General features: G+C 41.1%; 1 protein-coding gene and 2 non-coding genes across 3 annotated transcripts; all 3 read left to right on the forward strand.

Annotated features, from left to right (window-relative positions):
- The first annotated feature begins 3,661 nt into the window (after positions 1 to 3,661).
- On the forward strand, positions 3,662 to 3,734 carry trnak-uuu (transfer RNA lysine (anticodon UUU)). Its single transcript has one exon. It is a non-coding gene; the product is annotated as a tRNA-Lys (tRNA).
- A 1,671-nt stretch (positions 3,735 to 5,405) lies between these two features.
- On the forward strand, positions 5,406 to 5,478 carry trnaa-agc (transfer RNA alanine (anticodon AGC)). Its single transcript has one exon. It is a non-coding gene; the product is annotated as a tRNA-Ala (tRNA).
- A 276-nt stretch (positions 5,479 to 5,754) lies between these two features.
- Positions 5,755 to 11,524, forward strand: LOC134305991 (aurora kinase-like). The gene is made up of 18 exons (XM_062990256.1): positions 5,755 to 5,760; positions 5,857 to 5,991; positions 6,664 to 6,878; positions 7,166 to 7,217; positions 7,423 to 7,520; positions 7,753 to 7,988; positions 8,187 to 8,267; positions 8,423 to 8,521; positions 8,648 to 8,710; positions 8,846 to 8,940; positions 9,134 to 9,184; positions 9,363 to 9,735; positions 9,833 to 10,009; positions 10,120 to 10,232; positions 10,473 to 10,506; positions 10,985 to 11,082; positions 11,188 to 11,307; positions 11,415 to 11,524. The coding sequence occupies exons 1-14, from the start codon at positions 5,755 to 5,757 to the stop codon at positions 10,224 to 10,226; spliced, it is 1,788 nt and encodes a 595-aa protein (XP_062846326.1). The 3' UTR covers positions 10,227 to 10,232; positions 10,473 to 10,506; positions 10,985 to 11,082; positions 11,188 to 11,307; positions 11,415 to 11,524.
- Positions 11,525 to 16,173: the final 4,649 nt, after the last annotated feature.

Here is a 16,173-nt window from a genome sequence, read left to right on the forward strand (position 1 = left end):
ACATTATTTTTTTGCTAGTTACAACTTTCAGTTCAATTTTATTTTGTGTTTGTATGATTTGTGTAAATCCTATTTATTTAAAATATCCTCCAGGCCACCCAAGAAGGACGGGTCCCTGCTGAGTCTGGTTCCTATCAAGGTTTCTTCCTGAGTTTTTCCCTGCCACAGTCGCCCTCGGCTTGCTCAATAGGGGTTTTTGGTCTGTTGGTCCTGGATTTTGTAAAGTTGCTTTGAGACAATGTTCATTGTAAAAAGCGCTATATAAATAAATTTGACTTTACATGTGTCTGAGATCTCTAACTCAAGCACCGTTTATGCAATCCATTTGAGTACTACTGTACTTCATAGAGTACATCCTGAGCTTTTTATTAATGTCACATTTGTGGGTGTGTGGCAAGCAGCTCATGAACTTTCTTTTAAAAATGGCTGCCATGTCATATTTCACGTTTTATGGAAATAAGCAAAGTAAGAGATCAGTTTTGTTCAATATGAGTCGTAACTTCAGTTTATAAAGATTACAGAAATGTACAGCAATTTTAACCCTTTCTAAACAAAACACTTATCCAATGTCCCTTGTTGTGGCCAGCAGGACTAACTGCCCCCTGTTTTAGCCTATTTCTATACAAGGAAGCAGAGAGCTGAGTGAGTAAGGCAGAAAATATTTTATTACAAATTTATGCAGGAAATTCAGGTGGTGGTGTGTTAGTGTGTGTTGTGCTGGAATGACTGGATAAGACACAGCAGCGCTGCTGGACTGAGAATAGTCCACCAACCAAAAACATCCAGCCATCAGCACCCAGTGGGAAGCGTCCTATGACCACTGATGAAGGTCTAGAAGATGATCAACTCAAACAGCAGCGATAGATGAGTGATCGTTTCGGACTTTACATCTACAAGGTGGACCAACTAGGTAGGAGTGTCTAATAGAGTGGACAGTGAGTGGACACGGTATTTAAAAACTCCAGCAACGCTGCTGTGTCAGATCCACTCATGCCAGCACAACACACACTAACACACCACCACCATGTCAGTGTCACTGCAGTGCTGAGAATGATCCACCATCCAAATAATACCTGCTCTGTGGTGGTCCTGTCAATAATTGTAGAACTACAAAGTGCTTCTATATGGTAAGTGGAGCTGATAAAATAGACAGTGAGTGTAGAAACAAGGAGGTGGTTTTAATGTTATGGTTGATTAGTGTAAACTCACACACTGCTGTTTGTGCTTGCATGACTGTAGGACGCGTTTTCAGTGCATTACCGTAATATCCATAAAATGTGTTCTTGAGTTTTCAGTGCAGAAAAGTTTGTGTAGAGACTGCAGCAGCGGATACTGTGTTTGTTTAGATTTTATAGTCATACTTTATTAACAAGTTTAAGGTAAGTTTATTAAAATAAACGTTTTTTGTATATTAGCTTCTGGATATTTTCGGATGCTACGGACAAAACTGTGTTGTACTGCTATGATGATACGACTATGTTCCAAACCCTTTTAGACTCTTCCACCACCGTTAGCGCTTCTCTCAGTTAGTTCAGCTCATTAAATATATTATCCACAGTATCGCTTACTTTTACAAACCCAATTGCAAAAATGTTTAGACAGAAGAGAAAATGTCAATGTAAATAGACAGTAGTTTGTAAAAGATGTTATTTATATTCTAGCATACAAACATACATCGCTCCAAAATATGAATGAACGCTTCAGCCAGGGTTGCCAGATTGCGCATTTTAAAGGCCGTCAAAATGCATGGAAAACCGCCCAAACATACTCACGAAAAACAGCCGATAATCAGCGCTTAAACAATATTAAACCAGTTAAACATGATCTACTACTGCTGATATCTCACAAATCAGTGATTATAAATTATGAATGGCATTTGAAATAATGAATGGCATTTGAAATAATAAAAAACTAAGACTAAGAAGTCTTAAGAAGTGTTTCAGGGTTTTTTGTGTTCTTGCTAGAACTGTTTCTACTTGAAGAACTCTTTAGTATAATTCAAGGTTCTTTGCTAACTCAATTTGATTTTTATGGATTTTTTTCTCTTGCCACATATAAATGCACATAACATTTAAGGACTGGAAAACAATCGTGCAATTGATACAGTAAAAAAGGTGAAAGAAAGGAATCTGTTCGTAATCTACCTGCAAAATTCTCCTCCTGAGATGTTTTTTTTTGTGTGTGTAAGCAGCAACATACTTCACCTAAAACTTGATATAATCGCCTTCAAGAGTGCCGAAACAGAAATAAAAATATTTTATATTAATTGAAGTTCTACAGGACAACGTATGTTAAAGTTTGTAATTTAAGTCACATTCTTGTGAGGATTAAAGCAGGTTGCAGAGCCCGAATAGCTCAGTCGGTAGAGCATCAGACTTTTAATATGAGGATCCAGGGTTCAAGTCCCTGTTCGAGTGAGTTGCTTCTTACTGCATTAGGTAAGCGGTAATTTCCAGCATTTAACCAGCCACAGCGAAGAACTGTTGGAGTAGCGACTAATCTTAACACATCAGATACACGACCATTCTTTTGTTACAGTAAGCTTGCAAGCAGAGCAACAAGTCAGTATTTAAGGGCTTCCTTTCTTACAACATTTCTTCTGCTAAACCAGACTTCTACTACATGCTTTGTTTAGAATGATGAAGAATGGAATGTTTACAATAGAAGCACTTCTGTAAGTCGCTCTGGACGAGAGCGTCTGCTAAATGCAGAAAATGTTAGAAGTGGAAATTGAACCCACGCCTCCAGGGGAGACTGCAAACTAAACACAGCACCTTAGATCACTCAACCATCCTGACCTGCTTGCAAAGGTCTAATACCAATCCCACAACACCCCCACGTGGACTAAGCTTTGGATGAACTGTTGTATCTTTTCATATTATTATGTATGGTAGAGGGTTAAAGATGTAAATTTGTATAAAGCATGAGCTGTCAGAAGTGAGATTCAAACCCACGCCTCAATGAGAGACTGTGACCTGAACGCAGCACCTTAGACCGCATCCTGACTAGCTTGGGTACCGTTGACACCACATCATATATCAATAGAAAGGGAGCCCCATATGAGCACTCCAACTGACCAAATAATGTTTTTGGGTGGACCATTCTTAGCACTGTAACGGCACTAGCATGTTAGGGTGTGTTTTTTTTCTGGTATGAATGTATTAGGTACAGCCTTCTTGTTGGGTTTTTAACTGACTGGATTATGTGTTAATAACTCAAACCCTGTTTGTGCTGGTTGTAGGCTATTCAATCGACCACTAGATGTAGTGTAGTGTGTATTCATGTTTCCTTAATTTCGTTGTGTTCTCCCTTAATGTAATTGCGTTCCACCTTAAAGAATTTGTGTTGTCTCTTAATATATTCGCGTTTTTCCTTATTGTTGTTGTGTTGTCAGCTTTTGTTTGTTTTGTAAATGTTATTGTGTTTTAACTCAGCGGGCCACCGTAATATAGATGGCATAATATGAATACAGTTAGAAAGTAAAACGATGTCGCATGCTGACCTGTGTGGAATACAACTAATGTATGTAGTACTAAGAAGTGTTTCTTAAGGGTTTTTTTGGTGTTCTTGCTGGAACTGTTCTACAGGACAACGTATGTTAAAGTTTGTTTAGTTAGTTAATTCAAGTCACATCCTTGTGAGGGTTAAAGCAACTTGCAGAGCCCGGGTAGCTCAGTCGGTAGAGCATCAGACTTTTAATCTGAGGGTCCAGGGTTCAAGTCCCTGTTTGGGCGAGTTGTTTATTACTGCATTAGGTGAGCGGTAATGTCCCGTACTACATGGTTTAATTAGAAAGTTGAAGAATTTGTACTTTGTGAGATGTTATTAAGTGAAATACCATGTACTTGATAAGCTTGAAATAATAGCACTCTGTGTGTGTAACATGTTCTCCACACCAACTAGTTGTTTCAAACAGACTGTAGTAAATAGAGGACAGTTTAAATCTATATTTATGTGTAGCGTAATAATGCACTGTTTTAGATATTAATACCCACATATATTTTTTTGCCTTAAAGACTCACTTAAATCCTGATCATAATTTTTGAAGCTGCGATTCATTAAGCGATGCCGCAACGAGTTTCATATTACATGATACCCTTAAATAATCATAATGTATCTGCACTGGAGAATGCAGGCATCGATCCCGCTACCTCTCACATGCTAAGCGAGCGCTCTACCATTTGAGCTAATTCCCCTTACGATGCACCTTTGTTCTCATTTTGAAGGTTGTGATATTACTTTAAACTTACCTTTTCTTTTTCATGTAATTACTGATATTTTACTGGATCTCTGCTGATATCTTGTGGGCCATATTGACTAATCAGTGAAAATTTATGTTTCCTTGTATAATAAAACCATTATGCTTATTTAGCTTTAATTAGCTTTAATTATTAAACAGTTAATAAGATAGTGATGGTGAAACTAAAAACCTGTTATTACCATCACTAAGTGTCTTTACCATCACAAGAAGTTATGTGTTGGTAATGACATGTTGAGGTAATGACAGTTTTTACTTAGTGAAAAAAGTAAACAGCTAGCATACAATGTACTTTACATACATTTAAATAATGTGAACATTTCAATTGTAAAATACTGCTGTAACAATGTAAATAGACGCTGAATAAACATACTTCATGATCAGAATGAATACATGTTTAAATTTCTCACATTTTCAGATATCAAAGCCTGGGTCCTGGCATCCATGTGGATGTTACTTTGACACATACCACCTACCTCAGCATTGTTGCAGACCATATACACCCTTTCATGAAAACTGTATTCCCTGATGGCTGTGTCCTTTAATGAAGTAAATTTGTATAAAGTATGACCTGTCAGAAGTGGTATTCAAACCCACGTCTCCAGGGTAGACTGCGACCTGAACGCAGCGCCTTAGACCGCTCGGCCATCCTGACCTGCTCGCAAGGGTCTAATGCCAATTTCTCACAACACCCCACGTGCATCAGGGTTCAAGTCCCTGTTTGGGCGAGTTGTTTCTTACTGCATTAGATAAGCGGTAATGTCCTGTACTACATGGTTTATTTAGAAAGTTAAAGAATTTGTACTTTGTGAGATGTTTCTAAGTGAAATAGCATGTACCTGATCAGCTTGAAATAATAGCACACTGTATGTGTAACATGTTCTCCACACCAACTAGTTGTAAGCCCAGCTGTTTCAAACAGACTGTAGTAAATAGAGGACAGTTTAAATCTATATTTATGTGCAGCCTAATAATGCCTAATTAATACCCACATATTTTATGTTGAATTACATGCATCATAATTTTAGTTCTTGCTTCACAGAGCCGCTTTGTTATTGCACTGCACTATTTTGGCCCTTACATAATGCAGCATCAACGCTCTGTAGTACATTACAATTTACAAAGGGTAAAGGGGGGTCCTTCATCAGGGGAATTAGCTCAAATGGTAGAGTGCTCGCTTAGCATGCGAGAGGTAGTGGGATCGATGCCCACATTCTCCAGGTTTTAAAATTATGTAGAGAAACAGATGGACTACAGTCAGTAATTGTAGAACTACAAAGTGCTTCAATATGGTAAGCGGAGCTGATAAAATGGACAGTGAGTCTAGAAACAAAGAGGTTGTTTTAATGTTATGTTCTAACCTGACACTTTAAAATTAATATAAAAAATGGTTTGTAGTAGGTGAGAAACATTGATGTGTTTGTATAAAAATGGTTTGATATAAATTTATCAAAAGACAATGAAGACTTCAGGGCAGCTATCTATATGTATCCAAGATGGCGGTGAGTGCACAGCGCGAGGCTCAGCGTCTCGCCAGGCTTTGCTCTTTAGTTGTTATTAATCTAGTGTTGTTCAGTTTTTGCCCTCTGTACTGCCAGGCAAAAACGGGGTCTCTCTTCCATCTCTCACTGAAACCTCTTCAACAAACGCTGCATCCACAAAGCTCTCAGCGCTGTGGAGGATCCGTCACATCCATCGTGTGGATGCTTTACTTTCCTGCCGTCTGGGAGAAGGTACCGCAGCATCCGCACGAACACGACTAGCAGCAGCTTCATACCACAAGCCGAGTCCTGAACTCAGGTCTACAGACTCAACTGTAACAAAAAGTCATTGATCTGCCAATCTAGAGTATCTGATGATTAGGTGTAGACCGTCTGATCACCTTTCATTGTTCCAGGTGTGTGTGCCACTCAGCAAACGTGTGAAAACAAAGAGAGTTAAAGTGTGGCCAGACGGAGCCATCTCCTCTCTACCGCTTTCATAACATTGATTGGGGCATTTAAAAAAGTTAAAAAGTGTTTCTTCAGCAGCTGTTTTCTACCATTCATTATTTATTCTTTGACTAAAAATGATTCATGTAAATGTATTTGATACACATGTTGTGTAAGGTTACAGTAATTATCACTAACAGCACAAATAAAAGAAATAATTAACACAGTAAAATCAAAGAGAGACATTTTTCATAAATTAGGTGTGTGTGTGTGTGGGGGGGGGGGTTAAAAATCATTTGAGTAAAATAATTAAAAATAAACAAATGGTGAAATTTAAATGTACACCATCACCTGCAGCACTGAGACCTTCTGCCTTTGTGACATCATTGTGATGACACTGAGTGTTCTGTTAGAGCTCAGTTCAGTTGAACCTTCAGTGTTTGTACATCATTTCTCATGATGGCTGCTGAACAGGAGAGACGTGCTACCGACCGTCCTTCTCTAATGCGACGCTTTTTGTGTAGTCTATGTCTGTGCTGGCCGTTCGGTCGAGTTCGTTCTCAGACGTCTTTTCAGGATGTCTGTGGTGGCGAGACCGAACCGGAGGGCAGCGTGGACGCAGAGAACCAGATAGTTATGGAGGGATACTTGTTCAGGAGGGCCAGTAATGTCTTTAAAACATGGAACAGGTCTGTAGAGAGCTAGAACACACGATGAGCAATCATTTAGGTAGAAATGAATGGCAAATTAAACACCTCTAATCATCATAGCAATCGTTTCCTAAATATTGTACATTTAACTGACTCTGACTGATCAACGGCGTGTTAAATCAGAATACACAACGATTCAACACGATGATTTAATATGAAGCTCATTTATATCACTGTATTAGTTACAAGTGAAACCCTGCAGAATTTCAGTACTATGCAGTTGTTTTATTTCTATGATTCCTTTTGTTTCTGTTTCTTTCCTTCAGGCGCTGGTTCCTGATTCAGAACAACCACCTTATGTACAAGAAGAAATCCGGGGTTAGTCACGTGTCCTTTGTCTAAAGTAAAATCAGTAGCAATAGTGGCTTACATCAAAATCAACATAAAAAGGAGAAACTGTTCCTGAACAATCAGTTTTAAAGACTCGTTTGCTAAAGTTTGAGTTGCTTTGCTTGTGCTTTGATTTAAAACTGAAATATTAGAGGTAAAGAAATGTTTGAGAAACCTTTTGTGCCCCCAGCAGAATATCATGGTGGTCATAGCTGATTTACGCCTGTGCACGGCCAAACACTACAAGAGCATTGGACGCCGTTGCTGCTTCCAGGTGGTTTCACCTACAAAGTAAGTCCAGTGTACCATCAGGCATGAAAATTAATTTGATTTCTTTATTCATGACACGCTGAAGGGCGTGGCTGTGCAACTGTTCTGCTAAAGAAAGATGAGGAATATAAAAAGGAACATTTTACTCTCTTTATAATAGAAATGACATGAAAACCGGAGTGGAATAAGCACTCTGTTGTGCTGTAGATTCGTGCCATGTTCAGGGTGTGTGTGTGTGTGTGTGTGTGTGTAGGATCTGGGTATTGCAGGCCGATTCAGAGGAGAATAGAGAGGCTTGGATCATAACCATTCAGAACATGGTTGCTAACACCGATGGTGACAGAACAGACGACTCCATCACTTCCCAATCAAATGAGGTGGTGGATTTGAGCCCAAAACAGGAAGGATCCAGTAGCTCCTCTGAATCACGAGGATCCCAACACACAGAGAGAGACTCGCTACGTCCACGATCCGCTTCTGGAACCTCAGGTGGGTTTGAAACACCAGTCTAACAAGAACACTCGATTCCATCAAGTATAAAGCAAACCAGTTTAAAATGGCCAAAATCAACATTTGAATGGATGCAGACACATTCCATTTCCACTCTCCTACTCTTTCTGATTGATATCTGCTCCATTCCAAACCTCGTACCTTTGACCATCCACTTCTGACCTTGCCTCTGTACAGCTGAGCTTAGTCTTGGTGAAATTGTGCTGGAATCGGCTGCTGTGTTGGATTCCCTCTCTGATGCTTCTCTAGCGAGCAGTGGTAAGTACACACTACAGCAAGTCGACTAGAAAACCATTTTTTTATTCAGAGCTAAATTTACTAGGTGAAAGGTTTTGAGTGAATGAGTGCAGTGATTTAGAAAAGAATCCAGTTGATGTAAAACGCTGATACTAACACAAAACACGTCTTTTAAGTCGAGAGCATTGACGGTACAGTTGGAGGGACCTCACACATCGAAGATAGCCCGGAGGAACTGAGCACCAGCACTTCCTGCAGCAACTTCATCCACACAGGTCAGCCAGAACTTTACTGAACCATTCAGTGATATTGTAAACTGGTAAGATTTAATGATAAAACATTTGTAACGTATGACTCTGTAAAGCTCTGTACACTTATTGTACTTCTGATGTGTTAAACAGCTGGTGAGAAGAGCACGACTACAGGAAAGCACTCTGTCCAGAGAGGCAGCGCTCCTTCCAAAGGTCTGTCCAGCCTCACACCTTTCATAGAACAAATATTTTCTAGAGCTTAAATCATGCTGCTCGTGAGTTTTGTATTGAGTTTTTTACTTTTACTGAGGAGTTTCTATCAGATTAACAACACGTCCTGTTTTACAGAGTGCTTCGATAGCCTGTACGGAGTCGGAAAGCTTCTGGGCAAAGGAGGCTGCGGTTCTGTGTTTGCAGGACTTCGTAAGGCCGATGGAAAACAGGTGAGATATTTACTCGGCTCTGCTCAGTGACACGAGAATTGTCGATCATTACAAAGCTGCTTTGATCTTAAGATCCACATTGACTACGCATGTCATCAAACTTGTAGTTAAAACGCGAACGGCTCTTTTGGTTACTGTTGGCCCGTAATATTCGTTCCTGATTTTAATGGTTTTGTTTTGCATGTTTTAATAGGTTGCTATTAAGATTGTGCTGAAGAGTGGCTGTGACAGATTCATCACCATTGTAAGTAACATTTGTTTCACTTGTGAAATATTGCAAAGATGCAACAGCCATATATAAAAAAAACCTTATCTTATAAACATGATGCATTAAAATGCAAAATAGCATCAAATGTAACCGCCACTCTGCCTACTGACTACCGATTCCAACCCCATGCTAACCATGTCTGCTCAAATGTAAGCCTGGTGAGAAGAACGGTCTCCCTGTAGAGGTGGCGTTGATGCTGATGGTGTCCGAGCCACCTTGCTGCGAACACGTCCTGGAGCTCCTGGAATGGTTCGACATGCCCGAGTGCTACGTCTTGATCCTGGAGCGACCCGCCCGCTGCATGGACCTCTTCGAATACCGCAGGAACGGCTCACTTCCCGAACGTCTGGCTCAGGTCATCATGTGGCAGGTGGTTCTCGCCGCCCGTCATTGCCGTGATCGCGGGGTTCTCCATCGGGATATCAAGGAGCAGAACCTTCTGGTCAGTTTCGACACGTTAGAGGTCAAGCTCATAGACTTTGGCTGTGGGGACTTGCTCAAGTCGACCCCCTACAGACGTTTTGCAGGTAATTGTACCTCGGAGGTCAGTAGCTATGAAACACAGATGACAGCGATCGCATAGGAAAGCCGTGTGTGTGAACCGTTTCTCGCACTTTTATTCAGGCACCATACTATACGCCCCACCTGAATGGATCGAGGAAGGTAGGTATCATGGTTGCGCTGCAACGGTGTGGAGCCTGGGCGTCCTTTTGTTTGTTTTAGTGTGTGGAGAGCTGCCATTCTGGAATGAGAGGGAGATTGCTGCTGGACATCTGATCTTCAAAGCTGGTGTGTCTAAGGGTAAGAAAATGCAGAAGCATAAGAAGCATGTCTCTTATAGTTTTTTTTTTAAAGTGATGTTAAATAGTTTCTATTACAATATTGTAACGACCCGATCACTGCACGCACAGCCTGCCGTCATCTGATAAGACGCTGCCTGGCCAAGGATCCGAATGAGCGACCCAGCCTCGAGATGATGCTGGAGCACAACTGGTTTTCAGAGATCCTTAGGAACTAAGTCCAGGTCAGTCAGAACACATAAGGATAGACCTAAATGGATTTAGCTAAGAGTCTGTGTTAGCATATAGGCCAGATCACATGTTGCAATGAATCATCGTTGCATTTTGCTAATAACATCAAAGACACTAGGTTAGTAATTGGTGTGTAAAGAACTTTTAACCAAATACAATCATACATTTTTTTATAGCTATAACAACAATTCCTCATGTCAAACTGTTTTTTTTCCCTTTTCTTTACTCTACAGGCACCTGTATGGGTTTGTAGCAGACGGATCATGGGTGAGCATATCGGAGACTAAGCAATGACTAAATGTGTATGAACAAAACCGTCCACTGTTTGCTTTCATGTAATGTCAGGGACAGTGATAGCTCAGTGGTTAAGGTACTGGACTAGTAAACAGAAGGTTGCCGGTTCAAGCCCCGCCACCACCAAGTTGCCACTGTTGGGTCCCTGAGCAAGGCCCTTAACCCTCAATTGCTCATTGTGTAAGTCGCTTTGGATAAAAGCGTCTGCTAAATGCTGAAAATGTAAATGTAATGTCAAAGTAATCTGAGAGCATGAACACCAGAAAACACAACAGGAGTGATTTGGAGATCAGAAACATTTTGTGGATCAGCTTGACGAGTCAGTCGACTGAATAATACTGAAGTTTTTCAAGCTGCTTTTCATCTGTTTCCCCCCTCAGATAATTATTAGCTTAACATCCCCTTAACACATGATGGAAATCAATCTCACATTATGTTTTCACCACCACAGCACAGGTCTGCTACAAGAACACATCCAGAGGTTTTTAGCTGAGGTTCAGATCACCTCCATTCCTCAACACTGTGTACATACCACGCCAGATCAGAAAGGTGAGTGCTGGGAGAAAGTGGTTTAGGCAGTTAGGACTTTAACATAATTTAAACATCAATGATTGATATGGGTGTGTGTGTGTGTTCTGGGTAATTGCCTTATAGAAAGCCCCATCAATGAACAAGTCTAACCTACTGGAAGAAGCAACCAGATCAGATTTGGGCCTAAGCACCTTGATACCTGGCAGAAGATGAAATGACTTTGAGTCACCACAACAATCTATGGTGGGTGTCTGGGAATGGATCCTGCAGACTTTTAACACATGTGTATTGTGCCTTGATTGAAGTTGATGGTAATTTAACGGTCAGTACATTGTTTTGCGTCTTTACAGATCAACGACCACGTCTGTCGTCCAGAAAGCACTTTGACCTTCTCTGTGGTGGTGTATGAGACGAGAGATGAAACAAAACCAATAAAATATTGAATAAAACTGTGTTTGTACTGGTGTGTGTATTTTCTTTACCTACTTTATGACTTGCACAACACAGGAGAGCACATTTTATAAAGAATTGATGCAGAAATGTAGATGAATCCTAAACAAGTTTGGAATGACCTTTTCCTGCAGCTGTAGTTTTGTACAGCTGAGAACGTATGGATATAAAAAATGATCAAAATGACCCTTTACAATTAGACACATTTTGCCCAGCAACATTCCAGAAAACCAGACTTCACTCACTAAATCACTAAAGTACTTTATTTAAACCAGAGGGTCTAATGTCATGTAACAAAAAGCTTTTTCAAAACTGATTTCGTTCAGTAAAACATGTTACATATGACATGTTCTGACATTTCAACAACAAATGTTTAAAACACAACATAAAGGCACTGATCCCATAAACTGTAGTCCAGTGGTCATCAACAGGAACACTTCCATGTTTTTAATAGAAGACTGTGCAACTCCCCAGCACATCACTGTTGTTTAGAACTGGCACTACTTATGTCTGTCCAAAGATCTCTCATGGTTCTGTACAGGCTAAACAACAGAAACAGAAATGAACAAGCAACTCATCACATAAGTGATAAAATATTATAAACTGAAATCTTTATCAATGAATAATGAAAATATTGAAAAAAAAATAATTCAAGTTAAATCAAGGAAAGTAAGGTGTGACTCATTTGAGAGTCGTTGCCCCACCCTGCCAGGTGTGAATTGGGGTTAAACTGACTAGGAGGGACATGCTTTATAGGTGGCTGACCAATTGGTGTGAAGTCCCTGGGATAAAGCAGGTTGTGTCTAAAGGTGTTGCTGGGTCTGAAAAAGTCATTTTGACACTCGCTCTGGCTGCACGCTTTCTGTCTGCTCTCCGCTTGCTTTTAGTTTTTAGTTATTTTAGTCATTTTTTATCTTTTATTTCTAAAATATAGAGCTCAATCAGCAGACACCGACAATTGATCGGCTGGAATGGCACAGAATTACAGAAATACATTACAGAAATACATTAAACTAGACATTTAGTTAACGGAGTTTTCCACTAGCCGTCAGACTAAACTCGGGCACAGTTATCAGGACTACCATGGCTCCTATCACTACAGCGGGTTTTTCGTGCTGCTCCAACTGCTACAGACTCCTACAGAAAATTGCTGTGCTGGAGACAAAAATGCTCACAATCCTACCTGGAACGGATAGGAGAAATAGTTTCAGATCACTCGAGGGTGAGTCAAAATCTAACACAGAACAACCAGCTAAACTAAGGCTAGACAGCTTAACAGACTTCCCGAAGCTTGACAGAAGTCAATCAAAACAGGGGAACAGAAACGAGCCATGTGAGAGAATAAGTCGGTGGCACAAACTTGGAGCGAAACCAAAAGCACAAAAGCAGCAGGTGGCTGTCTTAATGTCTTCCACGCCAGACTGTTCATCATGGGCTCGGAAAGCTAAAACTATTCCAAAAGCTAGCACAATTGCACCCCGTGGGAAAATAGCAGGGTCGCAACAAAAACCGATCCCTTTGCTGAATTGTTTTGAACCGCTCAGCTGACTGCTCAGAAGTTCATCAGTGGGCCTCTCCCAGCCCGAGGATCTAATATTATTTTCACGGCTACTCAACCTCAACACGTGGCTAAGCAGAACCTGCAGTTTGAAAGGTATGGATTATATTGACAATTTTAATCTATTCTGGGGGCGCAGAGAATTTTTTTACCCAGATGGCACCCACCTAAGCAAGACTGGAGTGAAGGCACTAAAGGACAACCTCCATTTTGCTCTTCGCCACCCATCTGCTTCTTGGACTGACTCGACACAATACGTGCATCCTCAACCTCCCTCACCTGCCTTCAACCATGAAGGATCATCAACACATACAATCCCCATCACTGGAGAACACAGCTCAGGCTGAGTTTCTGACTCTTGACGAAAGCTATTACGACCTTCATCATCAGGCAGTGACACAGCAGTCAACAGCAGAGACATCACAGTCATCCTCCAACTTCTCTCTCTCAACAACATCACCTCCACATATGGATTTCACAGAGAAAATGGAGAAACTGGTGTGTGTTGGGACTAAATTCTCACACTCCATCTCAGCCAGTCCACAGGTTTCACCCAAAAAGCCCAGGGCACCAACCAGTCTAACCTCTTACCTGTACCACGACAACCTCGGGCTGCCCCAGGGGCTCCTGTGGTTCCTTTAAAGCTAGCTCTGCTTAATATTAGATCTCTAGCCAACAAATCATTTTTAGTGAATGACATAATTCTATCTTACAGTTTAGATTTTCTGTTTCTAACTGAAACATGGTTAGCAGAAGGCAGCAGTGCCACTGTTCTTAATGAAACAGCACCAGCAAACTTCAGTTCTATGAATGTGTGTCGAAGTGGTAGGAAAGGTGATAAGGCCTTATTTAAAGATGTATTCCAGTGCAAAGAGACTGTGCTTGGTAATTTTATGTCTTTTGAATACCTCTGTTTTATTTTGAAGGGTACTCCCAAAATTTTATTTTTAACCATTTATAAAACTCCAAGGTACTCTGCACATTTTATAGATGAATTTACTGAACTACTGTCAGTTATCTCCACTGAGTACAGCTTTTTCATCATAACTGGGGATTGTAACATCCACTTAGATAATAACAAGGACAATAACACCAAAGAACTTCTTGGACTTTTTGACACGTTTGGTCTATTGCAACATGTGAAAGGGCCTACACATACTCGAGGGCACACTCTGGATCTAGTTATTACTAAAGGTCTTATCATTTCTTCTGTTATGGTCAATGACTTAGCCCTCTCTGATCATTTTTGTGTCTTCTTTGAAATGCTGATCACTTCAGATGCTCAAACTAGCACTGTTTCTGTTAAGAAAAGGTGCATAAATGAAAGTACTAGTTCTCAGTTTATGGAGGCCATAGCTATATCACCAACTTTAATTGCAGAGTCAGTTGATGAACTCCTGGATAACTTTAACGTGAAAATATTGACTGTCATGGATGTGGTTGCCCCGGTAAAAGTCATGAAAACGTTGAGCAAACAGAAAGCACCATGGCGTAACACAATGATGGTAATAGCTCTGAAAAGAGAATGCAGGAGAGCTGAACGTAAGTGGAGGAAAACTAAACTTCAAATCCACTATGATCTCTATAAGCAAAGCCTTTGTAGTTTTAACTCGGAGTTAGGCAGGGCTAGACAGCTGCACTTCTCTAAGATCATCAACAGGAACATCAACAACACCCGCACTCTATTCAACGTGGTCGACAAGCTTACAAATCCTCCAAAACAGATCACACCAGAACTTCTGTCCACAGAGAAATGTAATGAATTTGCTCATTTCTTCTGTGAAAAAATAAAAACTATTAGACTGACCATCAACGCCACTCAGTCAAACGATGAAACCATGCCGCCCCTACAGACACCTAGAAATAACATGACTATTATGTCACAATTTAATACAATAGACCAAAAAACTCTGGAGAAAATAGTTCAGCTGTTCGGTTACCTTATGCCTTTTTTTTTGTCTCTCTAACTCCTTACTTACGTTGCACATTCTCTGTACCCCAGATCCAACAATGCAGGTCTTGTCAAGGTGACAAAGACTTGTCAGAGCGGAAAGAAGTGGCTGATGCTGGCACCAGCCGACACTGAGCCTTGCAGTTTCCCATATGGTCTATCAGTCAGTATTCCTGTTTTTTACCCAGGCGGCCTGGGTTCGACTTCCGGTATGGGAATTGGACTTGAGCAAAACTTTGCCTATTACTTCTTCGGCGCCTTGTTGCTGTAGCTCAAGCACATTGTTCTGTTGGAACTATGACTGCAGTCTATCGGGGGCAGCCGATGTGAGCCACCAGTGGCAGACTGCTGGTAAGCCGTGATCGTATAGTGGTTAGTACTCCGCGTTGTGGCCGCAGCAACCCCGGTTCGGATCCGAATCACGGCACTGTCCTTTTGTATGCCGTGCTTCGAAGGTTTCTATTCTCTCCTCAGTCAAGAGACAGAAATGGGGCTGGAGCTTCAGGAAAGTCCTGTTGGAAGTATGACTGCAGTCTATCAGGAAGCAATCGACGTGAGCCACCAGTGGCAGACCGCTGGGAAGCCGTGATCGTATAGTGGTTAGTACTCTGTGTTGTGGCCGCAGCAACCCCGGTTCGAATACGGGTCACGGCACTGTCTTTTTGTATGCCGTCCTTCGAAGGTTTCTATTCTCTCTCTTTTTTTGTCTCTCTAACTCCTTGTGTATGGTTCTCTGTACCCCAGATCCAACAATGCAGGTGACAAAGACTTGGCAGAGCGGAATGAAGTGGCTGATTCTGGTTCCCATATGGTCTAGCGGTCAGTATTAGTTCCTCGGCGCCTTGTTGCTGTAGCTCAAGCAGCTTGCAGTTCAAATCTTAGGCCATGTGGGGGTGTTGAGGAAAATTGGCATTGGTAATGTGCAAGCAAGTCAGGATGGCCAAGCAGTCGTTCAGCTCGCAGTCTCCCCTGGAGCCGTGGGTTAGAATCCCCCTTCTGACAGCTCATGCTTTATACCTTCAAAATGGGATCAAAAATGCTAATGCACATAAGGTATTACAGTTACATATAATCACAAACACCCCCTCCCCCCACCACCACCACCATCAAAAAGAAAATCCTTCAGCAGCACTGCAACAAGAACAGGACA

The sequence above is a fragment of the Trichomycterus rosablanca genome, unplaced genomic scaffold, assembly GCF_030014385.1.
Source record: "Trichomycterus rosablanca isolate fTriRos1 unplaced genomic scaffold, fTriRos1.hap1 scaffold_178, whole genome shotgun sequence".
NCBI classification, from domain to species: Eukaryota; Metazoa; Chordata; class Actinopteri; order Siluriformes; family Trichomycteridae; genus Trichomycterus; species Trichomycterus rosablanca.

What these genes read in the sequence shown, in the direction of transcription:
- LOC134305991 (XM_062990256.1), top strand. An exon ending in ATCCGCTTCTGGAACCTCAG is followed by an intron (nt 7,989 to 8,186) that starts GTGGGTTTGAAA and finishes GCCTCTGTACAG; the next exon opens with CTGAGCTTAGTCTTGGTGAA. An exon ending in AGGCAGCGCTCCTTCCAAAG is followed by an intron (nt 8,711 to 8,845) that starts GTCTGTCCAGCC and finishes CCTGTTTTACAG; the next exon opens with AGTGCTTCGATAGCCTGTAC.